At 38.7% G+C, this 26,479-nt stretch overlaps 1 protein-coding gene across 2 annotated transcripts; it reads left to right on the forward strand.

The window, feature by feature from the left end:
• Positions 1 to 68: 68 nt before the first annotated feature.
• Positions 69 to 18,462, forward strand: ACP1 (acid phosphatase 1). Of its 2 annotated transcripts, none has more exons than XM_084261358.1 (6): positions 69 to 121; positions 9,369 to 9,442; positions 9,538 to 9,651; positions 14,455 to 14,516; positions 15,571 to 15,676; positions 16,548 to 18,462. In XM_084261358.1, the coding sequence occupies exons 1-6, from the start codon at positions 79 to 81 to the stop codon at positions 16,623 to 16,625; spliced, it is 477 nt and encodes a 158-aa protein (XP_084117484.1). In that variant the 5' UTR covers positions 69 to 78; the 3' UTR covers positions 16,626 to 18,462. The 2 variants fall into 2 exon arrangements, with proteins under 2 accessions (XP_084117484.1, XP_084117485.1); XM_084261359.1 differs by lacking the exon at positions 9,538 to 9,651 and adding an exon at positions 9,704 to 9,817 and having other exon boundaries at positions 75 to 121.
• Positions 18,463 to 26,479: the final 8,017 nt, after the last annotated feature.

The raw sequence follows: 26,479 nt of genomic DNA on the forward strand, positions 1-26,479 counted from the left end.
GGTGCCGTAAAGCAAGGAGCGGGCGGCGCGACAGTCGAGAAGGTCCCTTCTCCGGTGGCTGGCTGGAACGGAGCGAAGATGGCGGCCGGGGAGGTGAAGTCGGTGCTCTTCGTGTGCCTGGGTGAGCGTGGCGAGGGGAGGACGGGTCTTCCTCCGTTCTCTTCCCGCCGCTCTCCGGTCGGAAGTACCGGGCAGGGGTGGCGGGAGCAGGGTGAGGCGGGGGCCGCTGCCGCGGGGGCGGTCCCGCCCGGCGGGGTAGCGGGCGGGCCTGTCACGGCTGCCGCCAGAGTTCCGGCCCAGGGTGGCTCTGGGGGTGTCTGCCGCCTTCTCGGGGAGGGACGGAGTAAGACCTGAGCGGGAAGGCAGAAAGCAGTACCCCATGTCCTTCACGTTTCCCTGTGATAGGCCGGAGCAACCGGTAGGAAATAACACGCGAAGCCCGGCGTCGGTAAGCGCGCAGGTTATGTGTGGGGAAGAACGGCTCCTAAGCACCCGTAAGCCATCGGGAGCTCTGCCTTCATCACCGCTACCCCTGAGCAGCACCGAACGGTGGTTGGGAATAGCTTTCCGAGACGGGCGGCGCGCTGCTTGGCTTGTAGAGCAGCGAGGAGGGAACGGAGAGCTCGCCAGCGAGTGCGTGACGCCGCATGTCTGCAGCCGTACCCCATGGACGTGCTCTGCAGTTCTGAGCACCTGACATAAGAGGGGGAAAAAAGCAGTTATAGGAATGTCTGAAGTTAGCGGAACAGTCCCTGTAAGAAGGGGGGAAATAAGTTAGGAGTGAAGTAAGCAAAAGAACTTGGTGGAGATTACTTTGATCTGTGAAATTATGGATGATGGAAAGGAGTGAGAAGAGGAAGACTTTTTTTGAAGGGCTGTGGAACCAAACTAGGAAGCATTTATTTATAATATATTCTGCGTATTTAAGTTGTGAATCTCACGTCATGAGAAGTCATGGAACACAGAAATGTAAATAGCATCAGAAAGGGTTTAGATGCTTTTCTGAAGCTTAAGACAATTGATTACTAATAGGCAAGATGATCTTCTGCATCTTCACAACGAACAAATTGCTAACCTGACTAGATGGATTACAGGGGCATGCTCTGTTTTGTACATGATCTCTCTAAACAGCTGGTTCTGCTCCCTTTTGAGGATGGTTGTTTGCTGTGATCTAGGAAGGCTTTTAGAATTACCCACTGCCTAGCCCTTATGTTATGTCCTGGGAGTTGATCCCTGTGAATCCTTGGCATTTTGCCAGTTTTGTTACAAAACCATCAGTTAATGTGGGGTGGGTTTTTTTTTTTCTTCTCTGCTTTTCTGTTGTAATAGGAGAAAGGCAGATTAATTGAACAACAAAACAAGAGTATAGTTTTGTGTAATACATTCTGATGTTTACCTTAGAGTAAAATCAGGTCCTAATAATAATTTAGGAAAAACATTCTTACTAAGGGATTATCCAGATCTGTGTGTTTGGGAGCCAGTGGCGTAGACAGGCATTGATGTATTAAAACATCTAATTGGTATGTATCCTTCTGTCCAGACACTACCTTCTAAAGGCAGTGATAATCTTCATGAACCAACTCATACGTATCTATAGGTCTGTAAGTCCATGATGATTTACACTGTTAACAAGTCCCTAATCTAGACAATCGCTTCTTATGGCAGATAATATAATAATTTTAGGTACAGAGTAAAAATTTTTATATTAACCTTGAGGAAAGGATGAACTACTCAGGACCGATGTTAATAGATTTTTTTTTAAATAAATGTTGTAAATACCTTTTAAATGTCCTCTTCTATAATACTGGCTTATAAAAAAATAAGCCTAATGGTATGCGACATAATTAACATGACAAGCACTTCTTATTTCCAGACAAACACATACTCTTTTCAGTTAAGTTCTGAAGGCAACTGGCTTCTTTTTCCTTCTTTATCTTTGATTAATTTGTTTGCCTTGAATAATGATGCTTATGTCTTAACAGCTCCTCCTTTTAATAGAAATAATACATATGGTTATTGCTGAAAAGAGTAGTAAGCAGATTTCTAGAACAGTAGTGTTCTGTACTTCTTAGTAAAGCACAGTAATTCTGAAGTTTGCCACATTCAGTGAGAGCTGATCCTCAAAAGTAAAGCCATCATGGCAAATTAAATTTTCTGTTATTTTTGAGAAACCTGTTACTGACATATCTATTGACTGTATTCTTTCTTTGCAGTGAGATAAGCAGATACTCATTACACAACAAAATACAATCTAGTTAATGTGCATAACGATGTTAATGATAAGGGACCATCATCACTGAGAAATAAATTAAACACCCAGCAACATATGTAATTACAGTATAAGAAAAGGCACCAGGAATTTTTTTTTTTTTATTCAAGGCAAAGAAATAATTAAAGCTGGAGGGGAACCAAAATGCAGTTTGGTCTTTTTATGCTTAGTAGCTCATCTAATTAATGGTTTAGCTCCAGAAATGAGCTTAATATGATGCTGGGTTGCATAAGTCAGCGTCTTTCTGATGCCTTCTCCGCTATAACAAAACAAGCTGCATGGGCATGTTAGACCAGGTACTGACTTACTGATCTCTCCCGTGTATGGAGGAACAGTTGTAGGACAAGTGAACAGTAAGTAAAGTGGGTTTGGCTAGGTCCTCAAAACATTGATTTGCGCTTCCTAGTTCAGTTGTTACAATGCATTATGCGTTTACATATAGCCAAATACAAGGCTTCATGGGACAAAAAAAACACCCCACGTTTATAGCTGCAGAATGGGAAAGTAATAGCTTGGATATAAGACACTGAAGAAGTCCTGGCAAACAGCCGCTGTAATAACGCTCTTTAGTAAGCTGACAAGAAGATCTAATGTCATTTTTCAAACAAAGAAAGAGAATATTAGAAAATCATAAGGAAAATACCTTGCTTCTGTGGAGCACTGTAAGATAGCTGTAGCCTGGTTCATCTGGGTGGTTCAAAAGGCTGGGGTAGTGCTAGAACATAAGACTTCTAATCCTGAAGTCATGAGTTCAAGCCCCAAGCTAGGCATTGAAATGAGGACTGTTATCCTAGAGCTGTACAGGATCCAGCCTCTTTTATGAGGAAGTGATGTCAGGTGGTGTGGAAAACTGCTCAGGCTAACTCAGCTCACCTGACTGTGGCCTGGCCAGAATCAGGACAAGCTATAAGAATACAATGCCTTATTTAATTTGTATTTTAGGATGATGCAGAAGCACCAGAGAGTTGAAAACATGGTTGTAAAGCCAATCTTTGAATTGGAAAATAAGATTAAGGTGTATGCTTAAAAATTGTTAAAGAGCTTGATTGTTGTGAGTAGGTGCTTATGCGTTGAAAACTTCCTTTTACTTTAAATGGGAACCTTTAGGTTGCTGGGAAAGGTATAATGTTCCAAAAGTTGATAACTGAGTATAATTAATCTTGCTGCAGGGAGAGATCTTTAAAATGTGAACATTCAGCTAATGAGCTGATGGTTTGATTACCAGGAATCCTAGGAAGTTGGATTGCTATTGACATTGATTTTATCAACAGAACCTTGATTGGTGAGGGACTTTAAATCTAGTGCTCTTGTAGACATCCCCGTTTAGGTATCTTGAGGTGAAACTGAGTTCTCTTAGCTCTAGGCTCCCCAGTAGAAAAAGGACATGGACCCTTTGGAGCAAGCCCAGAGGAGGGCCACAAAGATGGTCAGAGGGCTGGAGCATCTCTTCTGTGATGACAGGCTGAGAGAGTTGGGCTTGTTTCAGCCTGCAGAAGAGAAGGCTCCAGGGAGACCTTATTCCAACCTCCCAGTACCTGAAGGGGGATTACAAAAAAGCTGGGGAGAGACTGTTTACAAGGGCATAGAGTGGTGGGACAAGGGGCAATAGCTTTAAACTGAAGGATGATAGATGTAGATTAAATATTAGGAAGAAATTTTTTAAAAGAAGGGTGGCGAGGCCCTGGCACAGGTTGCCCAGAGAAGCTGTGGCTGCCCCCAACTTGGCAGTGTTTGAGGCCAGGTTGGATGGGGCTTTGGGCAGCCTGGGCTAGTGGAGGGTGTCCCTGCCCATGGCAGGGGGTTGGAACCAAATAAGCATAGAATGGTTTGGGAACCATTCTCTGTTTCTGTCATATATATATATATATGTGCAGAAGCACATATGCTAATATGCAAGGTCTGTGAGAAATCCCATTGTGTGCTGGTTGTGGGATGATGTATGAAAGTTACATGATGTCATTTAGGTAGCTATATACCTACATGTTTTAGATAAAGAATGTAAGTATTTGATGAAATTGTGAATAGAAAGGCCAGGGAATATAGACTAAAATCAGAGCCTTTAGAAGACTAACTGAATGCTGAGTGTGACAAGTTGGATGAAACAGGAAAGAAATAGGAATCTTGATGAAGTTCAGACAGGATTTTGAGTACAGAATGGAATAGAGTAGTGAGTTTTAAATCCTTGCTTCTGAAGGGGACCTCGTGAATGATTAATTAAATGGTCCTGGGATGCAGTATTACAGTCACTCGGATGAACTGACTGTGCATGGAGGGACAAGTAAAGTCAAAAGAAGGTTTTAAATGTGAAGTGGTGAAAGCTAGTAAAACTTCCGTTACAAACAACAGATGGAAAAACAAAGGAAGAAGAGAAAAGCATCTGTTTGCATTTGGGAAGGTCTGAAGGAGTTAGAGTGCTGAATAAGGAACAGTGAAGATACAAAACCAATTGATAGAACAGGTGATTAGGTGAACAGTACCTAGAGATGAGCTATGGACCTGAGCATGAAATTAATTCAAGTTGTCTTTTCTGTCAGTAGAAGCAGCACATCTGTTCCTGTATGGAAATAGGTCAAAGAGTAATGCACAGACTGGAGTAAGAACTCAAAAAAATTAAGCACTGGCTTGGATAACCATCAGTGGAGTGCTTGCTCCTAGAAAATGAGTGAGAAAGCATGACTCTAAAAGTGATCCACAGATGGTTCCAGTACTGATTCTGTGATTTAAGTCTCTTAGCTCCAAATATGATGATGCAAGGTTATTTGTAGCATTTATTTGAATGGGAAGAGTCTGTCTGGATACCATGGGTACGAGTTTTCTATGAGTGAAAATGTCACTACAACTTAAAAGCATGAAATTCACAAAATGAAGGGAGAAGGTGGATGTTAAGAGAACTTTAGTAATTATCTTCTACATAAGAAGATCATGATTATGGTAGTCAGAAATACATCAAAGAAGATAGGAACACCAGAGGACAGGCAGCTATGGTAAAGTGTGGATAACATTTAAGGAAAATAGGGTTCCAGTCCAAGGAGAAAGGTAATCTCCCTATAAATTGTTTTGAGATTTCCATCTTCATTCCTCAGTTTTGTTTGTCCATAACTTAGGAAATACTGTGCACCTGTGAGGAACTTCAACAAAGCCTGATGGATGTAAAGCTGGACATAAAATGGGTAGAAATTGTAGTGGGAAAGGGATGATAACTGGAAAACAAGGATGGAAGTTTGGAGTGTGAGATAAGATAGGGCTTTTACATTAGTGACGAGATGAGTACCATGGCTGAACAGAGTTGGTTAGGATGAAAATAATATTGCAGAGTATGCAATAGACAAGAGCTTCTATTCAGTCATTGCTGGGATTCTGTCTGTAGTCCAAGAATAGATCCAAATGGTGATTGCAGTTCCATAGTGGTGTTAATACCTCTGTAATATCTGAAAAGTTTCATCACGGAATACGTTAATTTTTAAGTCACAAACTAGGTTACATGTTTGTTCAAAGGGAATGTAACAGCAGTTGCTAGTTATTGCTAGAAGTGGTGGTTAATATATTTAATCACTCAGTGATCATGGTGCCATTTATCATGATGATTGATACAGTATCATCAAAGATGAAATTTTTTGCATTTATTTTACCTAGTGAATAGGTTACACAAGAGTGAGAATTTGGAACAAGTCATTTGATCCAGGTAAAGCAGAAGGTCAAAGAGAAAAAAGCTATGAAAGGTTTTTCAAAAGTACTGTTTTGAAATTCTGGGAGCAAGGTAAAGAATTGGTAGGATCAATAGTATTAATCACTGCGTACTACCGAAATTTTGAGTGTGCTAGTGAAACTTGCTGCTCATACACAGTGGTGTTGGGGTCATTTATACAGAGGAAAAACAACATACAGGAAGAAGTGGATGGCCTCAACAGCGGTGTAATGGAAACAGAATTTAATAGTTTAGTAAGAAGATGTTAAGGTCAGCAGTTTGAAGCAACAGAGAAAGAGGGGGAATGGACAAATTAGAAGCTGGGGATTGTGATTGCATATTCGATACTCATGAAGGAGTCAAACGTAATTATAGAAGTTATATCAGGTTATTTACAAAAGAGCTAAGTAAATATTTTAGACTTTTTAACCAATTTGTTTTATTTAAAAAGCCCCAAACTTTTCCTGCAACATAGTGTGTGGTTTAATTTGTCAGTATTCAAGAAAAAATAAATTCAAATTAGAACAAGTGTAGAGTTGGCTTAACTGGAGTGATTAGATATGGGTCGGTTGATGTCATGAGGAGAATGAGTTTGGTTTGTTTAGTTCAACAGAGCTACTCTTGACAAGGATTCTGTAGCTGCTGAAGGAAGGAGAAGTTTTTAAAACAGAGGGTGATGTTAACTAAGATCAGATGAGCATAGACTTCCTAGAATAAATATTAAGTGGGAATTGGAAGGTTTCTGGCTACCACAGGAAATGAGTATCTGGCTAAGCCTTTAAGATAGATGATGTTTTTTAAAATAAAGTTTGATGTGTTTGTAAGAGAAGTGATGCTGTGCATTCCTGCAATATCAAAGGGTTTGGCTCATTGATTATGAAGGATCTTTTCTGTGATTCTATTATTTTTCTGCCTTATACTTTGTGTTACCATGTTCCCCCTGTTTCCTATTAAAATTATATTGATTAATGCTTAACTTAGTTTTATTACTATATTCTTTAACTTTTTTTGTAATTAGTAAGTCATAATGTATTTTCTCACTTGCTTTATAAATAAACCCAATCCAGCTTCATTTTTCTTCTGAGATCAATTTAGTTTCTCTGCTTGGAATAAACTAGTTCAAACAAAGGAAATATTATCCTTTTTTTCTGAAGAAGATCTACTGCCATCAAAATTAACTTAGTTTTAGCAAGATCAGTTTCTCAATGGTTAGCCAGTTGTGTTTGCCCGGTTAGTGATTTGATGTTCTCTAAAATTTTGACAACAAATTTGTATTATTTCAGTATTTCACTCTCCACTCTTTTTTTAGAGTTGGCAAGACTGAGAGCAAGTTATTAAATGCCCAGATCATAGCAGCTTCTTTCTCTTTTGCAGTGAAGTATCTACTTTGATAGTTAAAAATATAGAAATGAAGATGAGGTGCCTGATCTGAAAATTTATTTTTGCTGCTGGAAATTTAGCCTTGTTCATGGGCATTTCAGGTTTTTTTGCTGTTTGAGATTTGGAAAGAATTTAATCAGTAGTAGAAGAGTGATTTATTCACAGGTATAGAAATTAATGTTGCTTCTCAAAGTCAGAGATAAGCAAAGTCATATGTTCTCTGCAATGGAAAGTGAAGAAAAGTTTGCATGATTTATTATGCATCAGGGTGACTTATCAAATATTACAAATATCCATCCGGTTTGTCAGAATTCCTGAAGGATGAAAAGGTAGGAGAAGTTCAAGTAATAGTCGAATAGGTTTTATTTCATTGTTGAGATGTTTAATTCCTTTCCAAAGAATACGTATTTTTGCATGCATGTTTGAGAGGTCTGCCTTAGGTGGTTGGCAGTTACAGCTTCAGCAGTGGAGCAAATGCTGCAGAGCCATTTCTAGTTTTTAACAGGGCTCTTTCTCTCTGTTGAAATGGGTTCTTCCTGCAAGCAAGGTCAGATCAAGTGGCTACTGCAGTTGGAGTCTATTGGAAGGGAAGACTGATTATGTATTTATATAGTTAAGTAATTGACTATTTGTTGGCTGATTAACAGCACTTCAGCTTTGCCATCAGTTATATTTTGTTCCAAATCCTCTATATTTTGGACCCCCCCAAAACTGAAAATTTATTTTCCTGAGGTGTTTTTAGAGCTTCTGTAATTGACTTTTTTGGGGGGGAGTGGGGAGTGAGGGGGGAATTAGGATTAATATTTGGAAGCTGCTCTTAGTGAGGGTTCAGTTTGACCTTCAGTGACTTCAGGAGCATCTCTAATCTTGAGTTATTCAGCCATTTGACTATGTTGGCTCCACAGTGGTTGTGAAATTGTCCAAGACTTTTTGTAAACAGGCAGTGATGTAAATGCTTCAGGCAAATATTTCTGATTCTCCAGAGAAGGGCTAGTTGAAATTTGCTGGTGTGGAGTAAGATTTGAAGAGAAAGATGATTTGCTGCCATTTAAATTACATAATTTTGCCTGGTCTTCTGTGATGACAGACTCTTTGCTTATATATAGGAGGACAATAGTCCTCCTATTTATTTTAATAAGTTAAATCTTTTCATACAATGTGTGTTTCAAGAGGCTGATGGATAGTATAGAATCACAGACTGGTTTGGGTTGGAAGGGACCTCAAACAACATCCAGTTCCAACCCCCTGCCATGGGCAGGGACACCTTCCACTGGACCAGGTTACCCAAAGCCCCGTCCAACCTGGCCTCAAACACTGCCAAGGTGAGGGCAGCCACAGCTTCTCTGGGCAACCTGTGCCAGGGCCTCACCACCCTGACAGGGAAGAATTTCTTCCTAACATCTGATCTACATCTACCCTCTTTCAGTTTAAAGCCATTGCCCCTTGTACTGTCACTGGCAGCCCCCTTCATAAGTACAAAGGCTGTGATTAGATCACCCCTAAGCCTTCTCTTCTCTGTGCTTCACAACCCAAATTCTCACTCAGAGGTGTTCCAGCCCTCTGGACTCATTTTAACAGTTTCGTGCCTTTCCTGCACTGAGGACCCCAGAGCGGGACACAGTACTCAATGTGGGGTCTCAGTAGAGCAGAGTGAAGAGGCAGAATCACCTCCCTTGACCTGCTGGTCATGTTTTTTTTGATGCAACCCAGGATACAATTGCCTTTCTGGGCTGCAAGAGCGCATTGCCAGCTCATGTCCAATTTTCCACCCACCAGTATCCCCAAGTTCTTCTCTACAAGGCTGCTCTCAATCCTGTCATGTCCCCTCCCAGCCTGGGTTGATAATGGAAGTTGCCCCAACAGATGTGCAAGACTTTAGCTTTCCACACTTGCAGAATCTCTTGAGTTACAATAACATAAGCAAACTATGTTCTACCTAAATAATAAAAATCTAATCCGAGCCATGCTGGCAAATCCATGGTTACTGCTTATTTTAATTGTCTGAAATTTTCCTTTAATCTCCTGTTTCTATAGGAAACATTTGTCGCTCTCCAATAGCTGAAGCTGTTTTTAGGAAACTTGTAACTGATGAAAAACTTGAAAATAAGGTAAGCTACTTATTTGCATTCCTTCCTAAGAAATAACTATCTCATAGCCAGCTAGTAGAAAGGAGACATAAAAATATAAATTTGTTTTTCTGTAGTGGAGGATAGACAGTGCTGCGACATCTACCTATGAAATAGGAAGCTCTCCTGATTATCGAGGACAGGCTTGCATGAAGAAGCATGGCATTACCATGAATCATATTGCCAGGCAGGTACTGTACTTTAATTTTCTTTAAATATGTGTATGTATTTGTTCTGTTACAGTGGATGACAGACAGTGCTGCTGTTTCAGACTGGAACGTGGGGCGCTCCCCAGATGCAAGGGCTTTAAACTGTCTAAGAAATCATGGCATAGAGACAGCACATAAAGCACGGCAGGTAGAAGAGAGTATATTTTCTTTCTTATTCATACCCATGCTCTGTTTAGCCCTAACCATTACAAGCACAGAAGTCATTTGACTGCTTTGTGGTTAAGCATTAAGTAATAAATACTATGTGCAGTTTTTCAAAGGACTGCAAAGTGACCTAACTTGTAGTTGAGGTGAGTTTCCTGTTGTTAAGCTTCATTAGAAGTATAGCTAGGAAACACTGGAGCTGTTTTTGCATTATAGAAAAGGTTTAATATTTTTGACATTTTTCTGAAATGTTTTTTAATACTTTTTTAGAATGGTTTTATTCTAGCGATCTGTGGGTCTTCTTTCAACAAGAATTGTATTTTTGTTTAGCATATCTAAAAAGAGAGTATCTGTTCACCCATCACAAAATGCTTCTGCTCTTGCATGAGTGCTAAGTTAGAATGAAGGCTGTCAAACTCAAGATTAGTATCATGGCCAGTAGTAACTTAAGAGAAAGACATACCCTTGAAACATTCTGAAGTCAAAGGCAGGTTTGTCACTGTGGTGGTTCAGCCCCAAGCAGTGGCTGAGCACCACACACAGCTCGCTTACTCCTGGAGGAGAAACAGGCAGAGCCTCCATGGGTTGGGGTGACAGTTTACTGACAGAATCACCATGAAAGGAGAACAGGAACAGCCCATTTCACTTATACTCAGTAATAACACAGAGTACCTTACCAACCCAACAATAACACAGAGTACTGCACAACCTGAGGACCAAGATGCTCTGGCCACACTCAGAGTGCCCTGTAGGCACCCAGGAGAACCCCTACCTGACCAGCCCCTTTTATGGGGAAGTGATGTCAGGTGGTGTGGTAACAGCCTGGGCTAACTCAGCTCACCTGTGTTGGCAGCTTGAGGAGGTAACTCTGGCCTATCCAGAATCAGCATAGTCACTTCAAGGATTTCACTAAGTTTTGCTAAAAGTCATCTCAGTTGTCATTGATAAAGGAACGTATATTTCCATGCTGTGTTCCAGTGAGGTTGGAAATAAATGTGCCTGCATCTATTTTAAGTCATTCAGACACTCAAATAAATGCACATAACTTTCTTCAGCTAACTATTCTCTGGGTATAAGATACTCCTTTAGGGCTTGACCTTTACTTAGCTTGAGTTTATGCCGCTAGTTCTTGTACTGCCAAAAAGATCAAGTAGTCTTATTATCTTCCATTTCTGTTCCCTTCAGAATTTTACTAGACCTTACTGAGGTCATGTTTACTTTCTTCACTTTCAAAGACTACATGTTTAGTTTTTTAACTTCTTAAAATAAATTCCTTCAATTAGACAATTGCCCTCTGCTGACCTCTCCTGATACTAATCTCCATTATACAGCAAGACAAACAGGATTGAGCACAACATTGTTTCGGCATTTTACTAGTAGAATAATTAGTAGAGAAATAGCCTGTTGTGATCTTTTCCTATTACAAGTTCTTGATTTACTGTTTATTGATGTTTACAAAGAGAATTATTTGTCATTATTCAAACTAAATGGTGCTGAAATCAATCACTATTTCAGCCACAGTAGTGTAATTTATTTGTATTCTTAAAAGATGAGCTGTGGAAACTTGAGAACTGTTCTTGGTTTTACTGAAGTGGTTTATGAGCAGTTAAACTGAAGCAAAGCATCCAAACCCAGCTGATCCTCTGCCTTGAAGCAAAATGAAGAGATTTTTAAATCAGAAGAGCCTAAGATGTTACATATACAGGGAGAGGAAATTAACAAGAACAAAACAATAAAATTACAATGAAAATTTGTCTAAAACGTCCCAGTACAGGCAGTTTCTTTTATAGAGGAAATTTTCAAATTCCTGAACTAGAGGTTTGCACTTATGTGAATGAACTATGTCGCTCCAGTATTTGTTTATTCCAATCCAAAATTCAGTCAAATGGTCTCTGATCATTATTTAAACTGTGTGGACCTGATGACGGTCTTATAGTTCACAGACCCGACAGCAGAATAGGACATTTTAGAGTGGTCAGGTTAGCACAAGTAGAAGTGTATTAGACAAAGACTGAAGGATAGAATTTTGTGTGTGACTTGTTTCAGAACAGATTAAGAAAGATTTAATACAGAAGCTGCAGAAATAGAGAAGAGGGATTTGTCTTATGTTGCCTTCAAAATACTGTCGTAAGATGACTACCTGATGCAATTATCCTCTTCACTCTTGTGGAAGACTGTTACCTACTCAGTGAAAGGCACTTTCTTTCATGTAATTTTGTGCATAATTATGATAATCATGGATTGAGTCTTTTTTTTACTCAAGACTGACATAAATGCTACAAGAATGATTTATGTAAGAGATAATGTTAAAGTGGTTGCATCCTACCATCATACACGGTTATTGTTGAAATGAATTTTATGTGAAAAACATAAAAATAAATGTTTATGTCTCTATATAAAAATATTTTAACATTTTACTTGATGGTAGGTTCCTGTCTGTTTATGCACCCATTGACATTCTCAGAGCTCTTAGTCTTCATGCACAAACCAGATAGGTATTAATCAGTTTCGCTTTTATTCATGCGGAGGCCAAAATTGATTTCTGTATGACTCAGAGCGTGCATTTGCCTTAAATATGAAATTGAGATCAGAGGAAGTTTGTATTTAACACTCTTTCACAACTGGATAAATTTGAGGACTACTGCCTCTCTTTGCTTTTTAGACAGAGAAAGTGAGATTTCCGTTCTGTAAACAAAGGGACATGTTTAACAAATAAATTGGAATTATGATGTGTTTCTCCTTTGGTCTTTAATAATGGTTACATGCAATGGTTCCATCTAACGTTGGCTACTCAAGCTCTCCACTACTCTTCTCAAACTGTACATAAATTTTTACGTCCTCTGTTTCTTCCCCCGAAATGCTTGTTTTCGTAGTTTTGAGGAAAATCTTCAGTTCACTGGTGCTTGCTCAGTTAAGCTTTTTGCATCTGATGTAACTGTAGGGCTTAAGAGACCAAGCCAACCAGTAATCTTGTTTCTAGGGCTGCATTTGCAACTGTGTCAGTGCTGGTTCCTAGGGAGCTATGAACTGTCAAGTTGTCAAGTATAGGGAGAGAATGGGAAGTGATGGGGAGTGTGGCAAGTGTGCTTTTCCTTTTCACTTTTTTTTTTTTTTAAATTGAATTCTTACATATGTCTGCAGCACAAAGAAATCTATGCCCACGTATTTTTGCAGGGATGAATGTTTAGCTGTATAGAGCAATCAGAAGAAGCTTGTAGAGGTACTGCTTAGGGTTGCCAGGAAAACAGAGCTATTTCCACTGCAAAAATATTTTCGTAGGTCAAAGGCACTGCATGAATATAGCAAATATTTTTACAGTGAAAATAAACAAGTCTGCATTAGTTTTCACCATTAACCCTTTATTTTCAAGTGCTTCCCCCTGTCCCCCCTTTCAACTCTTATGTGGAATGTTCCATTTATGGCTTTAGTCTAGTGATAATTTCTGTAGGTATTTCCTTCAACCCTGTTCTGGGAGCTTAATTGCTGTCTTATTTGCTGTTTGCACAAAAATAAGTGGATTTTTTTGTCATCTGAAACTTCATCTTTTAGTATGTAAATAATCTTAAAACTCTGACTTACAGAATAATGTGTTTTGCCTTTTTATCTGTTCATGTGGCTACTTGCTTCTCCAGCCCATCCTTCCCAGAGACACCTGCCAGAAAAACCCCTACTGAACAAGTGTCCCAGGTTTCTTGGTTATGACGCTACACGTAGGCCTGCGACTGAAGTGTAGTCTTAATGAGAACCATTCATTCATCCTTATTATGGGCACTTGATTAGGTATCTTATGCTCTCATTCTGGGCATGGTCTGGGAAGATTTCACCCTAAGTTAAGGCTTAAATGTCAACTGAAATATAATTATATTGGTAAAAAGCTGCAGCCATCCTTATTCTAGTCCAAATAAACTGCTAACTTAAGTACTAATGTAATCTGCAACGTTTGCTGGCCTGACTCTGAACTCAGAGCTCTGGATTTAGTTAATATTCATGTTTAGGAGTAAGGAAAGAAAGAGAACAGATGGTGTGGTGGTAGGAAGACGTACAGATTTTTTTTTATATCATACCATAATTTTTGTGAACTTATAAGGCCTAAAATACAGTGAATGTGTTTAAGAGATTGTAACTCATACCATGATATTTCAGGTTTGAATTTCACTTGACATCTTTTTTTCTGTGTAATAACAAATTTCTCAATTGGAAGCATTGCAACTGATTCCAGGTTACCTATATCTTTGTTTCCTATCAGGAAAGCAATTTGTTTACGTTTTTATTGCATGGTTTCCACAACTGGAAACCTGCTTTAGATTTTATATTACTTTAGTTTAATGTCATGTGTAATGATCTTCTGAGTTGATGCATGAGGTGTTTAAAACAAAACAAAAAGAGTAGTATTGGTAAAACACGTAACTTAGTTTTGTGGAAAACTTGCAGTAGATAAACAAACATGATAGTATATTTAAAATGCCTTAACTTGCTGTAAAAGTTGATGAAGATACACAGTTTTATTCTTTCTACTTGTCTCTCTTTGTAGTTCTGATTTATTAGAAATTTGAAAAAGCCTTATTTCCTTTTTTATAAATCAAATTGTTTGTAGGCTAAAGCACGTATTTTTAATTCTAGGTCACTAAAGATGATTTCCAGACCTTTGACTATATACTTTGTATGGATGAGAGCAATCTAAGGTAATGTATGAAGAAATGGAACAAATTCATATGGATTACTTGTGATGTCTCATAAGTCACTTGGAAGACAGATGTCACGTTTTACTGCTTAGCTTATCTCAGGCTTTTTGGTTTTTATTTTTGTGTGTTTGTAAATTGTACCCTGATAGATGGATTCTTCACTTCTAAGAAGTTCAGTGTGCTAGGATTCAGTGGTCTATTTGTGCGACACATTCCACTCAAGGATTGAGGACATGGAAATTCAGTATACTCTGTGCAGCTGATACCTCTGTAGTTAAAGTGTGAGGAGGTGCTGTCTTGTTCAGTGTGATCTGTTTTTCTAATCACACAGGATCTAGAAGACACTATGGGAACTTTGAAGGGATTAAATATGGTGTGCTTTTTTCTTTTCTAATAGAAATTGAGCTCTGAACTAAGGTTGTTAGCTGGGGTAAATCTTGTTTGTTAATTTAGCCCTGTTCAATAAATACACACAAAAATAAAAACCAAAAAAGCCTGAGATGAGATAAGCTAAGCAGTTAAACGTGACATCTGTCTTCCAAGTGACTTATAAGACATCACAAGTAATCCATATGTTGACTGAATGTAGTAGTTCTTCCCATGAGTTAGAGGCAGTATTGAGAGAACTTGCAGCGTACCAATTAAACACGCGGGTTTTGAACACATGGGAGAAACTTACTCATACTTCTGAAGAAAATTCTAGATAATTTTCATTATTTTCTTCAGTACAAGCTAAAGGTGGACATTGAAAGTATTGATGACTGATTTGAGGAAGAAGTTGATAAATTTATTGTTACAAAGTGCTGTTGAGCCTTAGGTCTAGTGCCTGACTGGTGTTTATGCTCTGAATTAATTAATGTATAAGTCCTCCATTCTCAGTTTAAAAAAAGTAAAATCCTCCACACCACAAGAAGCAAAACCAAGCAGCAGCCTAGAGTGTCCAGACACGTCTTACTGTCCTGTGTTCTCTAGAAACAGTCATGAGCATCTCATGCTGATGCCAAAAAGGTCCAGAAGAAAAATTCATGGGAAAACTTTATTTTCTCTTTTACAGAGATCTGAAAAGGAAGAGCAACCAAGTTAGTAACTGCAAGGCCAAAATTGAACTGCTTGGAACCTATGATCCACAGAAACAACTTATCATTGAAGATCCGTACTATGTATGTGTAAAAAATTCTTTGGGTGGCTTGCTTAAAAGTTGTGTATGTGTAGAATGTAACCTTTCCAGATCCCACAGTTGACATGCAGCATAAAACCCGATGTTATACAAAGTGTAAACATTTTTTAAATGACTTGACAAAGCAATATACATTATTGGGATAGAAAAGGAAGACATTTCTGTATGCTTATAGCACTTACTTAAATTTAAATAATACAGTGCACCTATATTTTCAATACTGCGTGAAGCCCTGGTTGGTCAGTCTTTATGCAATGAGGATGTCATCAGGAAAGATGGAGACAAAGACATGGACAGATATGGTCAAAGTTGACTAATATTAGCCAAGAGCAAACAAATAGATGAAGGCTCTTCACTTTAGGAAACAGGAGTGAATGAAGATGCAACAGGGTTCTGTAAAATCTTGGTATCGTGGAAAAGGTGAATAAGGAATTGCTAGTCATTACCCCAGAAGCAGAGAATATGAAATGGCATCGGGGGAAGCAGGTTCAAAACAGAGTCAGGGGTTCGTTTCTACACAGTGCTTCATTAAACTGTGAAACTCAATGTCAGGTTACTGTGAATGTAAAGTGAAGTGAAGGATGTTGAAGAAAACGTGAAGGTAAGTTCATCCAGGACTGTTGACTACAAAGTCACAGTGTTTGGCTGTAGAAATTACTGAGCTGCAGAAGTTGAAATTAGGGAGAAATAGGCAAAAGCTATTACCAAGTACCTGTACCATTCCTGTTCTTTCATAATGTCAGTTATTTGGTATTACTGATGGAGGGAAACCAGTTTGCAAAATTTTTTAGTCTGAGCTGATACTACTATTCTTACCTTCTTTTTCCTTTGTTTTTGTTTGTTTTTTTTTCTAGGGGAGTGAAAAGGACTTTGAAACTGTTTACGAGCAGTGTGTTAGATGCTGTAAAGCATTTTTGGAGAAGTTTCATTAATGCTTCATCATTTTATTTCCAAAGTAAAATAATTAGCATCTGAAATATGTAAGGTTTACTTGATTGTTGTATTTAAATTGTAAAATTATGCCTCAGTAGATGCAATACTTTTTCATTTTATATTTCAGTTTCTATGTCATCTAATTAAAAAATATAAAAATTTTAATTGGACTAGGTGATCAACAATTTTGTCACACATCAATGTAATAATAAAGTATGTTGTTCAGAATAAATGTATCTGTAAGCTCCTCCAGTGCTTTCTCACAAGCACTGCAAAAGGGATGTCTTGCTTCTTTATGCGCTACACTAATTAAACTGAGATCTTCTCATCAACCTAATGTAAATCGTTCTCAGCGACCTAATATAGACCAGCTTTCAGTAGGAGTCTGCAAGACAGTAGTTCACGTATGCTAACTTAGGCCTGTCATTGTAGTATCGTTAGATGGCAGCCTTTGGGCTGAAGCTGTTTCACATTGAGCCTAAGAGACTCAAAAGAACCACCTGTCCCCAGAGAGACATTGCTCTTAGCACTATTTTGGAGCTTAGGCAAGCAAAACCTCTGTGTTGGTTATCTGGATCCAGTGAAAATGGGCGTTTATATCAGTTTAAATGCTCAGTTATTAAAAGAAGATTTTTTTTTTCTAATAGATTTTTATACTAATTAAGATTAGCTTAGTTCAGAAATAGTGATTGATGTTAACAGGCCTTCTCTAGGAAGTCTTCCTTTGGGCTTGTGGTCACTTCCAAGCATTCAGGTCCTTGTAACAGAGCATTTACTTTCAGGGCCAAACAGATCAGCTTAAAAGCCTAAACATGAAAGATACATTTTCTATCTTGTAGTAGTAAAATACTCAAAGCCATGCAATGTAATCAATGAGAGATTTATAATTAAATCTCAGTTCTTGTGGGTGTTGGACAATATTTTCAGATTTACTCAGGAGAATGGATAGCCTGTCAAAAGTGTTCTCTGAGAGCGTAGTTCAAGCTGAATGAAGACAGTCCAATGGTAATGTAATACAAAGTTAACAGTAAGGACAAAGTTCTGCTCTTAGACAAAAATGGATTGTTTTCTAGAAATCCATGTGTCTCTCAACTTCACCTTTCATTCCTGCCTTAGATTTAAATGTACTGAGATCAGTAATGTAACTGATACCAACATTGTTGTGGACTAGTGTTACCATACAATCTGTAAAACTGGATCAGTAAAACTTGCTTTCTTACTTATTTAGCCTTGATTTTGTCTCTGCCTTCCAAACTAGTAGACTAACCCCTGTATTTGTCATGCGCTTTCCCTTCTGGGAGATGATGCTGTTATTCCTGTGATGGGAGGGATCCTGGTGGAGTTCTGCATGTGCTGCAGACTGCACAATGGCTATTAAGTTTCTGGGACTGGTTGTAGGACAGCTGTGTTTGTGTTAAAGAGGTTTCTGTTTTGGGCTAAAATTTCCATCCGATGTAAAACATAAGAACCTGCTTATAAAAGGGCCAAGTGGTAGATGGAACACAAATGCAGAAATCCAGACCTTTGGGCATTGTTACATCACCAATAGTTTGGACTTCTAAAGATCAAGTTAATAAATAGCTGTTTCACTTAAAGGACAAAGAGTATTATGTGTAGTATTTCAGGTCAGATTAAGCACTGACTCTGGAAAAAATATTTTCCACTTCTTTTGTGAATGCTTTAACAAAATAAATGAGGGGGAAATGATGGGCAGTTAGAGACAAGCCATCTTAAATGTTGTTTTATGCTCTAAACTCAGAAGTGTAATTATTTAGGTGCAATCTCATGTTATGAGCATTTAAAATATTTCAGGGAAAATAAAATAACTCAGAAGATTGAGAATGTGATGGTTTGTGCTTTCCCATTCATGGCTGACTAGGAATTGAACCTCTAGTTCCTACATACTGAAGTTAAGATTTAAAAGCCTTAAATCTTTGTCTTTGAGCTGTTGGGATGACAGAATGGAGATAAAAGGGCATTGTTGTTTACCTTCACTAGGCTTAGGAGTCTTTCCCTAGAGTAATACTAAGTGTTGAATTCAGTTCAGATTTTCAGTTTCAGCCTTGAGGCATATTTTCAGCAAGTAATCTATTGGCTAAATACTTCACCAGCTCTACTAGGACAAAAAAGCCAATTGATTGATTGATTTTATCCTTCTTGTGTTTCTTTTGGAGGAGGGGAAGGAGAGCGCTATGGTATTTTAAAAGAACTGGTGGAATACAAGACTAGAGAACAGGAAATGCCTTCAGGAAGAGCTGCACAGTACCATTACTTGGGTTCCGAGAGAAGCAGTGAGCACAGGATTAATATGCAAATCATGTAGCACACGGATGACTAAGCTCTTCCTGGTTTAAAATACCACCCATGAAAAATGTTATGTTGTATGAAAAAATGCAGAACTGGCTCCTCCTTCCCTCTCCCACCATCATGGCTTGTATAGTTTATGTAGTAAGGTTATACCTAACACTGAATAAACAGAAAAGCTGCTATAGCATAGTGGTGTCTTCTGTCAAAGCATGCTGACCTCTGCCAACTCTAGAGGAAACTTCCATGAGATTGACTTGCTGTAGTGGGTTTACCTGGTAAGGTTGTGGTAGCAGGGGAGAGCTACAGGGTTGGCTTCTGCAAGAAGCTGACTGAAGCTTCCCCAGGGTCCGTCAGAGCCACTACCAGCCAGCTCCAAGAGTGACCCTCCCCAGCCAATGCTGAGCCCATCGGTAGCAGTGGTAGTGCCTCTGGGATAACAGAGGTAAGAGGGGGGAAAACCTGCTGCAGAACAGCAGCTGGAGAGGAGTGAGAAGATGCAAGAGAAAACCGCAGACACCAAGGTCAGTGAAGGAGGAGGAGGTGCTCTGAGTTGAGTCTGCCTGTGACTGTAGCTGGTGAGTGATCTCTCCCTGTCCTTAGCTTGTCTCATGACCCTTTCCTTATATTTTCTGTCACCTGTCCAGCTGAGGATGGACAGCGATAGAGCAGCTTTGGGGGGCACCTGGTCTCCAGTCAGGGTCAACCCTCCACACTGATTTATATTTGTTTATGAAGTCATTAAATAAATTACTAATTTTCATTTACAAGGAAATTTTCTAGAACAGTTTTTATTTAATCAGATTTCAGGTGTTCTGCTACAAAAATTTGTGCTGTTTTAAACTCACATGTTAAGTACTACGCTGTGGTCTGATTTCAGTCAGTGGGGCCACAGAGAAGTGCTGAATGAGTGTTTGGGGCAGGTGAGCCCCATAATGAACCCTCTAGCAGTAGATTCCTCTAACTACCAGTTTTTTGGTATGCATGTGGTAATTCCACCGAGAAATGGCAGTTTAGCACTTAGTGATCACTTGAAAGCAAATACAAAATAATGCACTTGTCCTTTACTAAATCCAGTGGTGTTCTAGGATAGGATTTTGTACCTCAGCTAGGTGGGGTTATTTTTTGTTCTGAAGATCTAGATACTGAAGGCTATAGTATGAATTTCAATAATCCTGGCTCATGGGTACTTCCTAGAGTGGGGAGGGTTCTATTTGTTTTTGTTTTTACATTTTGTGGTTAGAATTAAGGAAAGTGGAAGCTAAATGCCAGTATTAACGTAATAGCACCTGAGGTTCATCTACAGATCATGCATAAAACCCTTCTTGTTTGAGCCATTTGATTGTGACAACTGGATTTAGTATTTAAGGAAGAAAGGGAAATGTGTATCAAGGCTTCTTGAGTAAACATTCACTGACTCAGAGGGTTTTTTGATACTGAAATGATTTATTGGACATTTACTGATCATATCATTTTGCAGTCTCATGAACAGACTGAAGATTTTTTTGGAAATAAAACTCCAAAATACTGTCATTAAAAAAAAAAAAAAAATTCAAATTTAGAATGCCAGACAGACTTGGAGAAGCCTTGTGCTTTGGGTGTTCTGTGGGACTGGAACATGCAGGTCTGTCTGTCCTCACAAATCCATAGAGGGCGTCCAGGTCCCTGGACTTCTCGGAGGTGGGTGTACCTTTCTTCCTTAGACTACCAAACTGATAACAGCTACCAGGAGATAACTTGTTTATCAAATTCTGGATTCAGTGAACAGAAAGAAAACTGAGGACAACTTAATACCAAACACTTTATTACTTACGCTTGTTATTTACAGTATTTACATATTGCACGTTTGCTGGAATGTTTTATACATTTATTATATAAAGTAAATTAATGGCAGCTTGTGTTTGTGTACAAAATCCATGCTCCATTGTTCCAAAAAATATGTCTACTTGGAAATATGTTCCCATTTGTCATGCAATTTGTACTCCTAGGGTACAATGTGACCCCAATGCAAGTCTGTTTTAACCAAACTTTTAAAAAATTGCATAAGCATGAAGGATACCAAGTGACCACAACTACTGTGGAGCAGATCTTTAGTAGTTCTAGATATACAAACAAACATTCCTTAAAATTGTAGAATTAAGCAATAGAACATCAATTTTCTTGGTGAAGGATTTGTGTTTACATAATTTTTGGCAGCATTACACATCAGTTGTAAAGTGTGTTTTGAAGTATGGAGCATTAGGTACTACTGGCAGTTATGCTACTGTAAAGAATGTCAATCTGCAAACTGTTGACAACATACAAAATGCATGTTAAAAGAATTATGGGAAGTAGTCTGTCAATCTGCAAAAATAAATCTCTTGTTCACAATGGAATATGTTATAAAGGTAGTAAGTTCTATTTCCCTGTTGGTTTCCAAGGCACTTCTCTTGGTTCTTGGTGTTTCTTTTCATGGTACTAACATCTGGTGAATTAAAAGAAAAAAGAAAATTGTGTTTCATCATTTTTATACTTGCATACATGTGTTTAAGAATCTATTTATCATATTGAAAGTAGGAAATAAAACTTCAGTAATAACTCTAGAAAAATCCAGTTGTGCATTTCTGATCTAGATCAGTCTAGTTCGTGTCAACCTCACTCCTAAATTACAATTATGTTTGTTAATCAAGGCTAAAATTGTGAAAATTGTCCCATTTAGGTAGAAAGATTTAGAAAATGCAGTTCTATCTCTGCAAAATGTACTTACAGGTATTGACCCTGTTCTAGGAGCGCAGCTGTGAAGTTGGCAAATGAATAAACTTCGAGGATGGTATTAACAGATTTTGCAGATTTCGGTTGTAATGTCTTTGGTGTCAGGAAGCTGTTGCTACAATGTCCAGTAATATAAATCTCTCAAGGAAGGTTTGAAGGATCTGATGTTTCATTGAGCCCATTAGTGAAAAAACCCCTTGGACTCATTGAATCATGGAACAAGTAGAAGGTGCTGAAGTTACTTTCTGAGATTTGGTTATATGAACATAGCCCCTGGGACCTGCAAGCACTGAGGTGACAAGCTGAGTAGAGCTGCAATGGTTCAATTTGCTGCCTGTTCTGTTAACTCTTCCCAGAACAGTATCCCCTCTCCAGTAACTTCTGCTTTCTGCAACCAGAGTTTCTGGACAGGTGACTGTCGGATGCTGTGAGGCTGTCTAGCCAGTATCACGTGTTCCCAAGACGACGTGCTAGTGCCCTTACTTTGAAGTAAACAATGCACAGTGTCTTGCTGTTCAACGGGAACTGTGTGGGGGAAAGATGCTGCTCCTACATGTGAACAGATTGAGCTGAAGCTTGCGTGTCTCACTGACGCCAGCAGGTCCACATGGGAGATAAAAAGCAGTGGGTTCTCTGACACAAGAGTTCTGCTGATGTCATTTTTCATAGTTGAAACTTCCGTATTGTTTACCTGAACATATGTATCTGTTTTTCCCATGATCAGTGTGAATTCGCTCATCCTTGAGTTTCTCTGCATTTTCTACTGCTCAAGTATAATTTGTAATGGAATCATTTGAATGCAAAGTCAGTCGGACTTGACATAATCCGTTGGAAATAAAGCATTGGTGCATACAGAAATACTTGTTAGTAATATTTAAACACATTTAGCATTTCAATTTTTTAAATTTTTTATTAGGAAATGTAATAATGTTACAGAAAAGCTTAATGTAATTCGATTTTTTGTCTGGCTTTGCAGATAGAACAATGGGTTTTTTTCTTTTTAATATCCTTCCTTAGAGGGGGAACTGATGTAAATTTTCCTTGTCTTACACTTCCATAGCTGATCAGAAGTTGTGGGTCTTAGACACTAAGTGCTCAGCTAAACTGTAGCTTTCTAAATCCCCTGCATTTTCAGAAACTCTTGAAAAGTCCCCAGGTTTTTAGCACTGGTCAATCTGCCTGTTCCAATGCCCAATAACTCTTTCAGTGACAAACTTTTTCCTAATGTCTAATCTGAACCTGCCCTGGTGCATCTTGAGTTCATTCTCTCTCTTCCTATCACCTGTTGCTTGGACAGAGACCAATATCCACCTCTCAACAACTTCCTTTCAGGTAACTGTAGGCAGCGATTAGGTCCCCCCTCAACCTCTTCATCTCCAGGCTAAACATCCCCAGTTCCCTCAGCTGCTCATCATAAGGTTTGCTCTCCAGCCCCTTCCCCAGCCTGGTTGCCCTTCTCTGGACACGCTCAAGGGCCTTGAAGTGCTCTTGTAGTGAGGGGCCCAAAACTGAACACAGCACTCTAGGTGTGGCCTCACCAATGCCGAGTACAGGGGCACAATTACTTCCCTAGACCTACTGGCCACACTGTTTTTGATACAAGCCAGGATGCTGTTGGCCTTCGTGGCCACCTGGGCACACTGCTGGCTCATATTCAGTCAACTAACATCCCCAGGTCCTTCTCTGCCTGACAGCTCTCCAGCCAGTCTCCCCCAAGCCTGTAGTGTTGCATGGGGTTGTTATGTCCCATGTGCAGCACTCTACACTTGGCCTTGGTAAACTTCATCTCATTGGTCTCAGCCCATTGGTCCAGTCTGTTCAGATCCCTCTGAAGAGCCTCCCTACCCTCAGGCAGATCAACACTTCCTCCTAGTTTAGTGTCATCTGCAAACTTACTGAGGGAACATTCAATCCTTTCATCGAGGTCATGATAAAGATACTGAACAGGACTGGAGATTTTAAAATACTGTAGCAGAATTCTGTAGGATTTTGTAGTAAATCTTTCTGTGCTAACATAAAAAATTCCTTCTCTGACTGTGCATGCCCAAGTAAGACTGTTCTGATGTCAGCATCAGGTCACAAAGATCCATGTATCAAAGATGATGAAGCTCTTTATGTTACCTCTGCTGCTGGCCACAGAGTTTCCCCAGTAAGGAAAACTCCAAATTGCCTCTTTAAAAAGTTGGACTATGTCACAGTAGTGACTATGTCACAGTAATAACTATGTCAATTGACTGGCGAAGTTAGACCTTTGTGGGGTAGCATCACATTAAAAAATATCTAATACTCAGGAGTTAGCCTGAGCTTTAGGGATGACACTAACTAGGAGCCTCCTGGCAGAAACCACAAGTGTTAACCTGCTGCCTACAGAAACCCTTTGTACACCAGAGACCACCTTAAGAAAGAAATAGCCTTGAATTTTTGTCTTACTGTATGTGAGTAGTACTATGTTCAAAACTTTGCAACTTCTTGAAGACACCTTGAACTAATGATAACTACACTTTGGAGCAAGAGGATGGTTTGAGAAGTGGAAAAATACAAAAGGAACACATTTTTCTACAGCTTAGTCCATGGAATTATGAAAACAAAGGCTGTATTATGCTTATCTGTGAGCTGATGTCTTGCCCACACAAATTGAACTGATGCTGTGGAAAAGCTCTGAAGAATGATGCTTAATTTTATGGAGACACCTGTGGATCTCAAGGCATATGTGGTAGAGAATAGCCTTCCTTTCTACTAACAGAAGTTGCTTAAGAGTAGTGATACTGTTAATGATGTGTCTGTGTGGAGACTAGCAGAAGTGGAGGCTCATTACGTTGACACATGCCTCCTAGTTGAACAAAGAAGTTGGTTGGCAAAAACGAGATGGACATTTTTTAAAATAGTCTCCCAGACTGAGATGTGAAGCACTTCAGTTCCTCCATATTATGAGTTTGTGTTTACATGATAGGGTGTAATGATACAGATTACAACTTGCTAAGGAAAGGTAGAAAAGAATTCCCTACTCTGATGTATCTGCTTATTAGCATTAGTAATAACAGTACTTACCTATCTTTTGCAGGGGAATAGCATTATATAATAATTAATTTGTTTCTTGCTTTTTGGGTCTTAAAATTAATGGCTTAAATCTCTGGCATTTCTCCTAGCTACATCAAAGGATTTGCCCATTTGCTAACTTTTATTTGTCCTAGTACTACATGCATTTTTTCCCTAACTCCATCCCTGAACATGATGTATGGATAAGATTCTTCTCAGTGTCTCAAATTAAGACATGTAATGTAATTGTTAATGGGCATCGGAAACACTCTGTGTTGAAGTTGGGCTACTTTAGGTTCATTTTATGAAGGCAGGCAGAAAGTACTTAAAGAAATGTTGAAGAGTTTAGCATAACGTCAAGATGCTGAATTCTTTCTAATGGTTTAATATATTACCTCTACCTTTGCTATTAAAAAGTATTTTCTAATGTCCAGGTGGAATCCTTTCTTGTTGCAGAGTTTAGCAAGTTATATCTTATTTATCCACACTGGATAGAGTGGCTTGTAGCCACTTTTTATGAAGTTTAATAGCTCCATCATGTTTTCTCTGAAGTTATGTTTTCTGTAGATCCCAATTGTGTAGAACCCAATTCCTTTCAGCTCTTGTAAATTGGGTTTTCTAGGTCTTTGGTCATCCATATGACTCTTCTTTGGATGCTTAAAAGAAGACATGTATATCTTTGTGGTGTTCTTAATTAAAAACTGTATTCCAGCAACAGAGATTATTTTAGGTGTTTTATAAGCAATGCTTCTGTTCCTAAATTCTAGTATGTTGTTTGTCTTTTTTTGAAGTATGACGTAGTGGACATGTTTAGTTTGTGACCCACTACAGCCCCTCCGTTTTCTACAGAATGATCTATCCAGTTATTTGCAACTTGCCACATATTTACGCAGTTGAGTACTCCTGCATGACTTCAAAATTCTGTTCTTTCCTTTAAGTTTTATCCTGATTTTAGACTATTCAGATAATTTTCCAAGAATATTTTCAATTTCATGGTTGCTTCTCCCACACTACTGTCATGTATAAATATACTGTCTTCTATCACCCAAATTATTAATGAAAATACTGAACAATGCCATACCTAAAATGACTCTGTCATTCTCCTCAGGATCTTTTTCCAGTTTGACAGTGAAGCACAAATAACTTATTTGTATATTTTTCCAGTCATTTTTACATTTAGCTTGATCACGTTTCCCTAGCTTGCTTGTGAGAATGCCACACAAAACAGTGTCAGTGCTTTAAAAAAAACAAGCCAAGATGCTTTACATTTATTGCTTTTTCTCACTGACTCCTTCCACAAGATGTATCGTTGTCACAGTTAAAATATCTTGATTTGACAGCATTTGCTGCTGACAAATCCATACAGGTTATTATTTATCCCTTTGTCAGAGGTTACATTATTGTCTCAGGTAACTATTGAGGACAGAATGTAAATTAGTGCTTTTGTATTCTTAGTGACAGTTCTCTAGAAATGCAGATAGTTTGGAAGTACTTTTTTGTTTGATTGGTTTGGGTTTTCTTTGTTTTAATTTTGGTGCATGCTGAAATACTCAGGGGAATCGGGTACATCAAGGCAAAGAAGGAAGGAAATAAACCCACAGACGTGAGAGGTGAACACAGTGAAACCACGAGAAATCTGAGGAGCTTAAAGTTAGTTTATCAATGCTACTAATAATACATTTTAATTGAATTAGTATAAAACCACCTGCAACCTATCTGCATTTATAAATCTTTCATATGTAAAACTATATATAATATGTTA

This window comes from Gallinula chloropus (genome assembly GCF_964237585.1).
Source record: "Gallinula chloropus genome assembly, chromosome: 3".
NCBI lineage: Eukaryota > Metazoa > Chordata > Aves > Gruiformes > Rallidae > Gallinula > Gallinula chloropus.

Bases quoted from the DNA above. Each gene is read 5' to 3' on its own strand.
- ACP1 (XM_084261358.1), top strand. From the start codon at position 79: ATGGCGGCCGGGGAGGTGAAGTCGGTGCTCTTCGTGTGCCTGG. The intron at 9,443-9,537 runs GTAAGCTACTTA...GTTTTTCTGTAG, and splicing joins ATGAAAAACTTGAAAATAAG to TGGAGGATAGACAGTGCTGC. The intron at 14,517-15,570 runs GTAATGTATGAA...TCTCTTTTACAG, and splicing joins ATGGATGAGAGCAATCTAAG to AGATCTGAAAAGGAAGAGCA.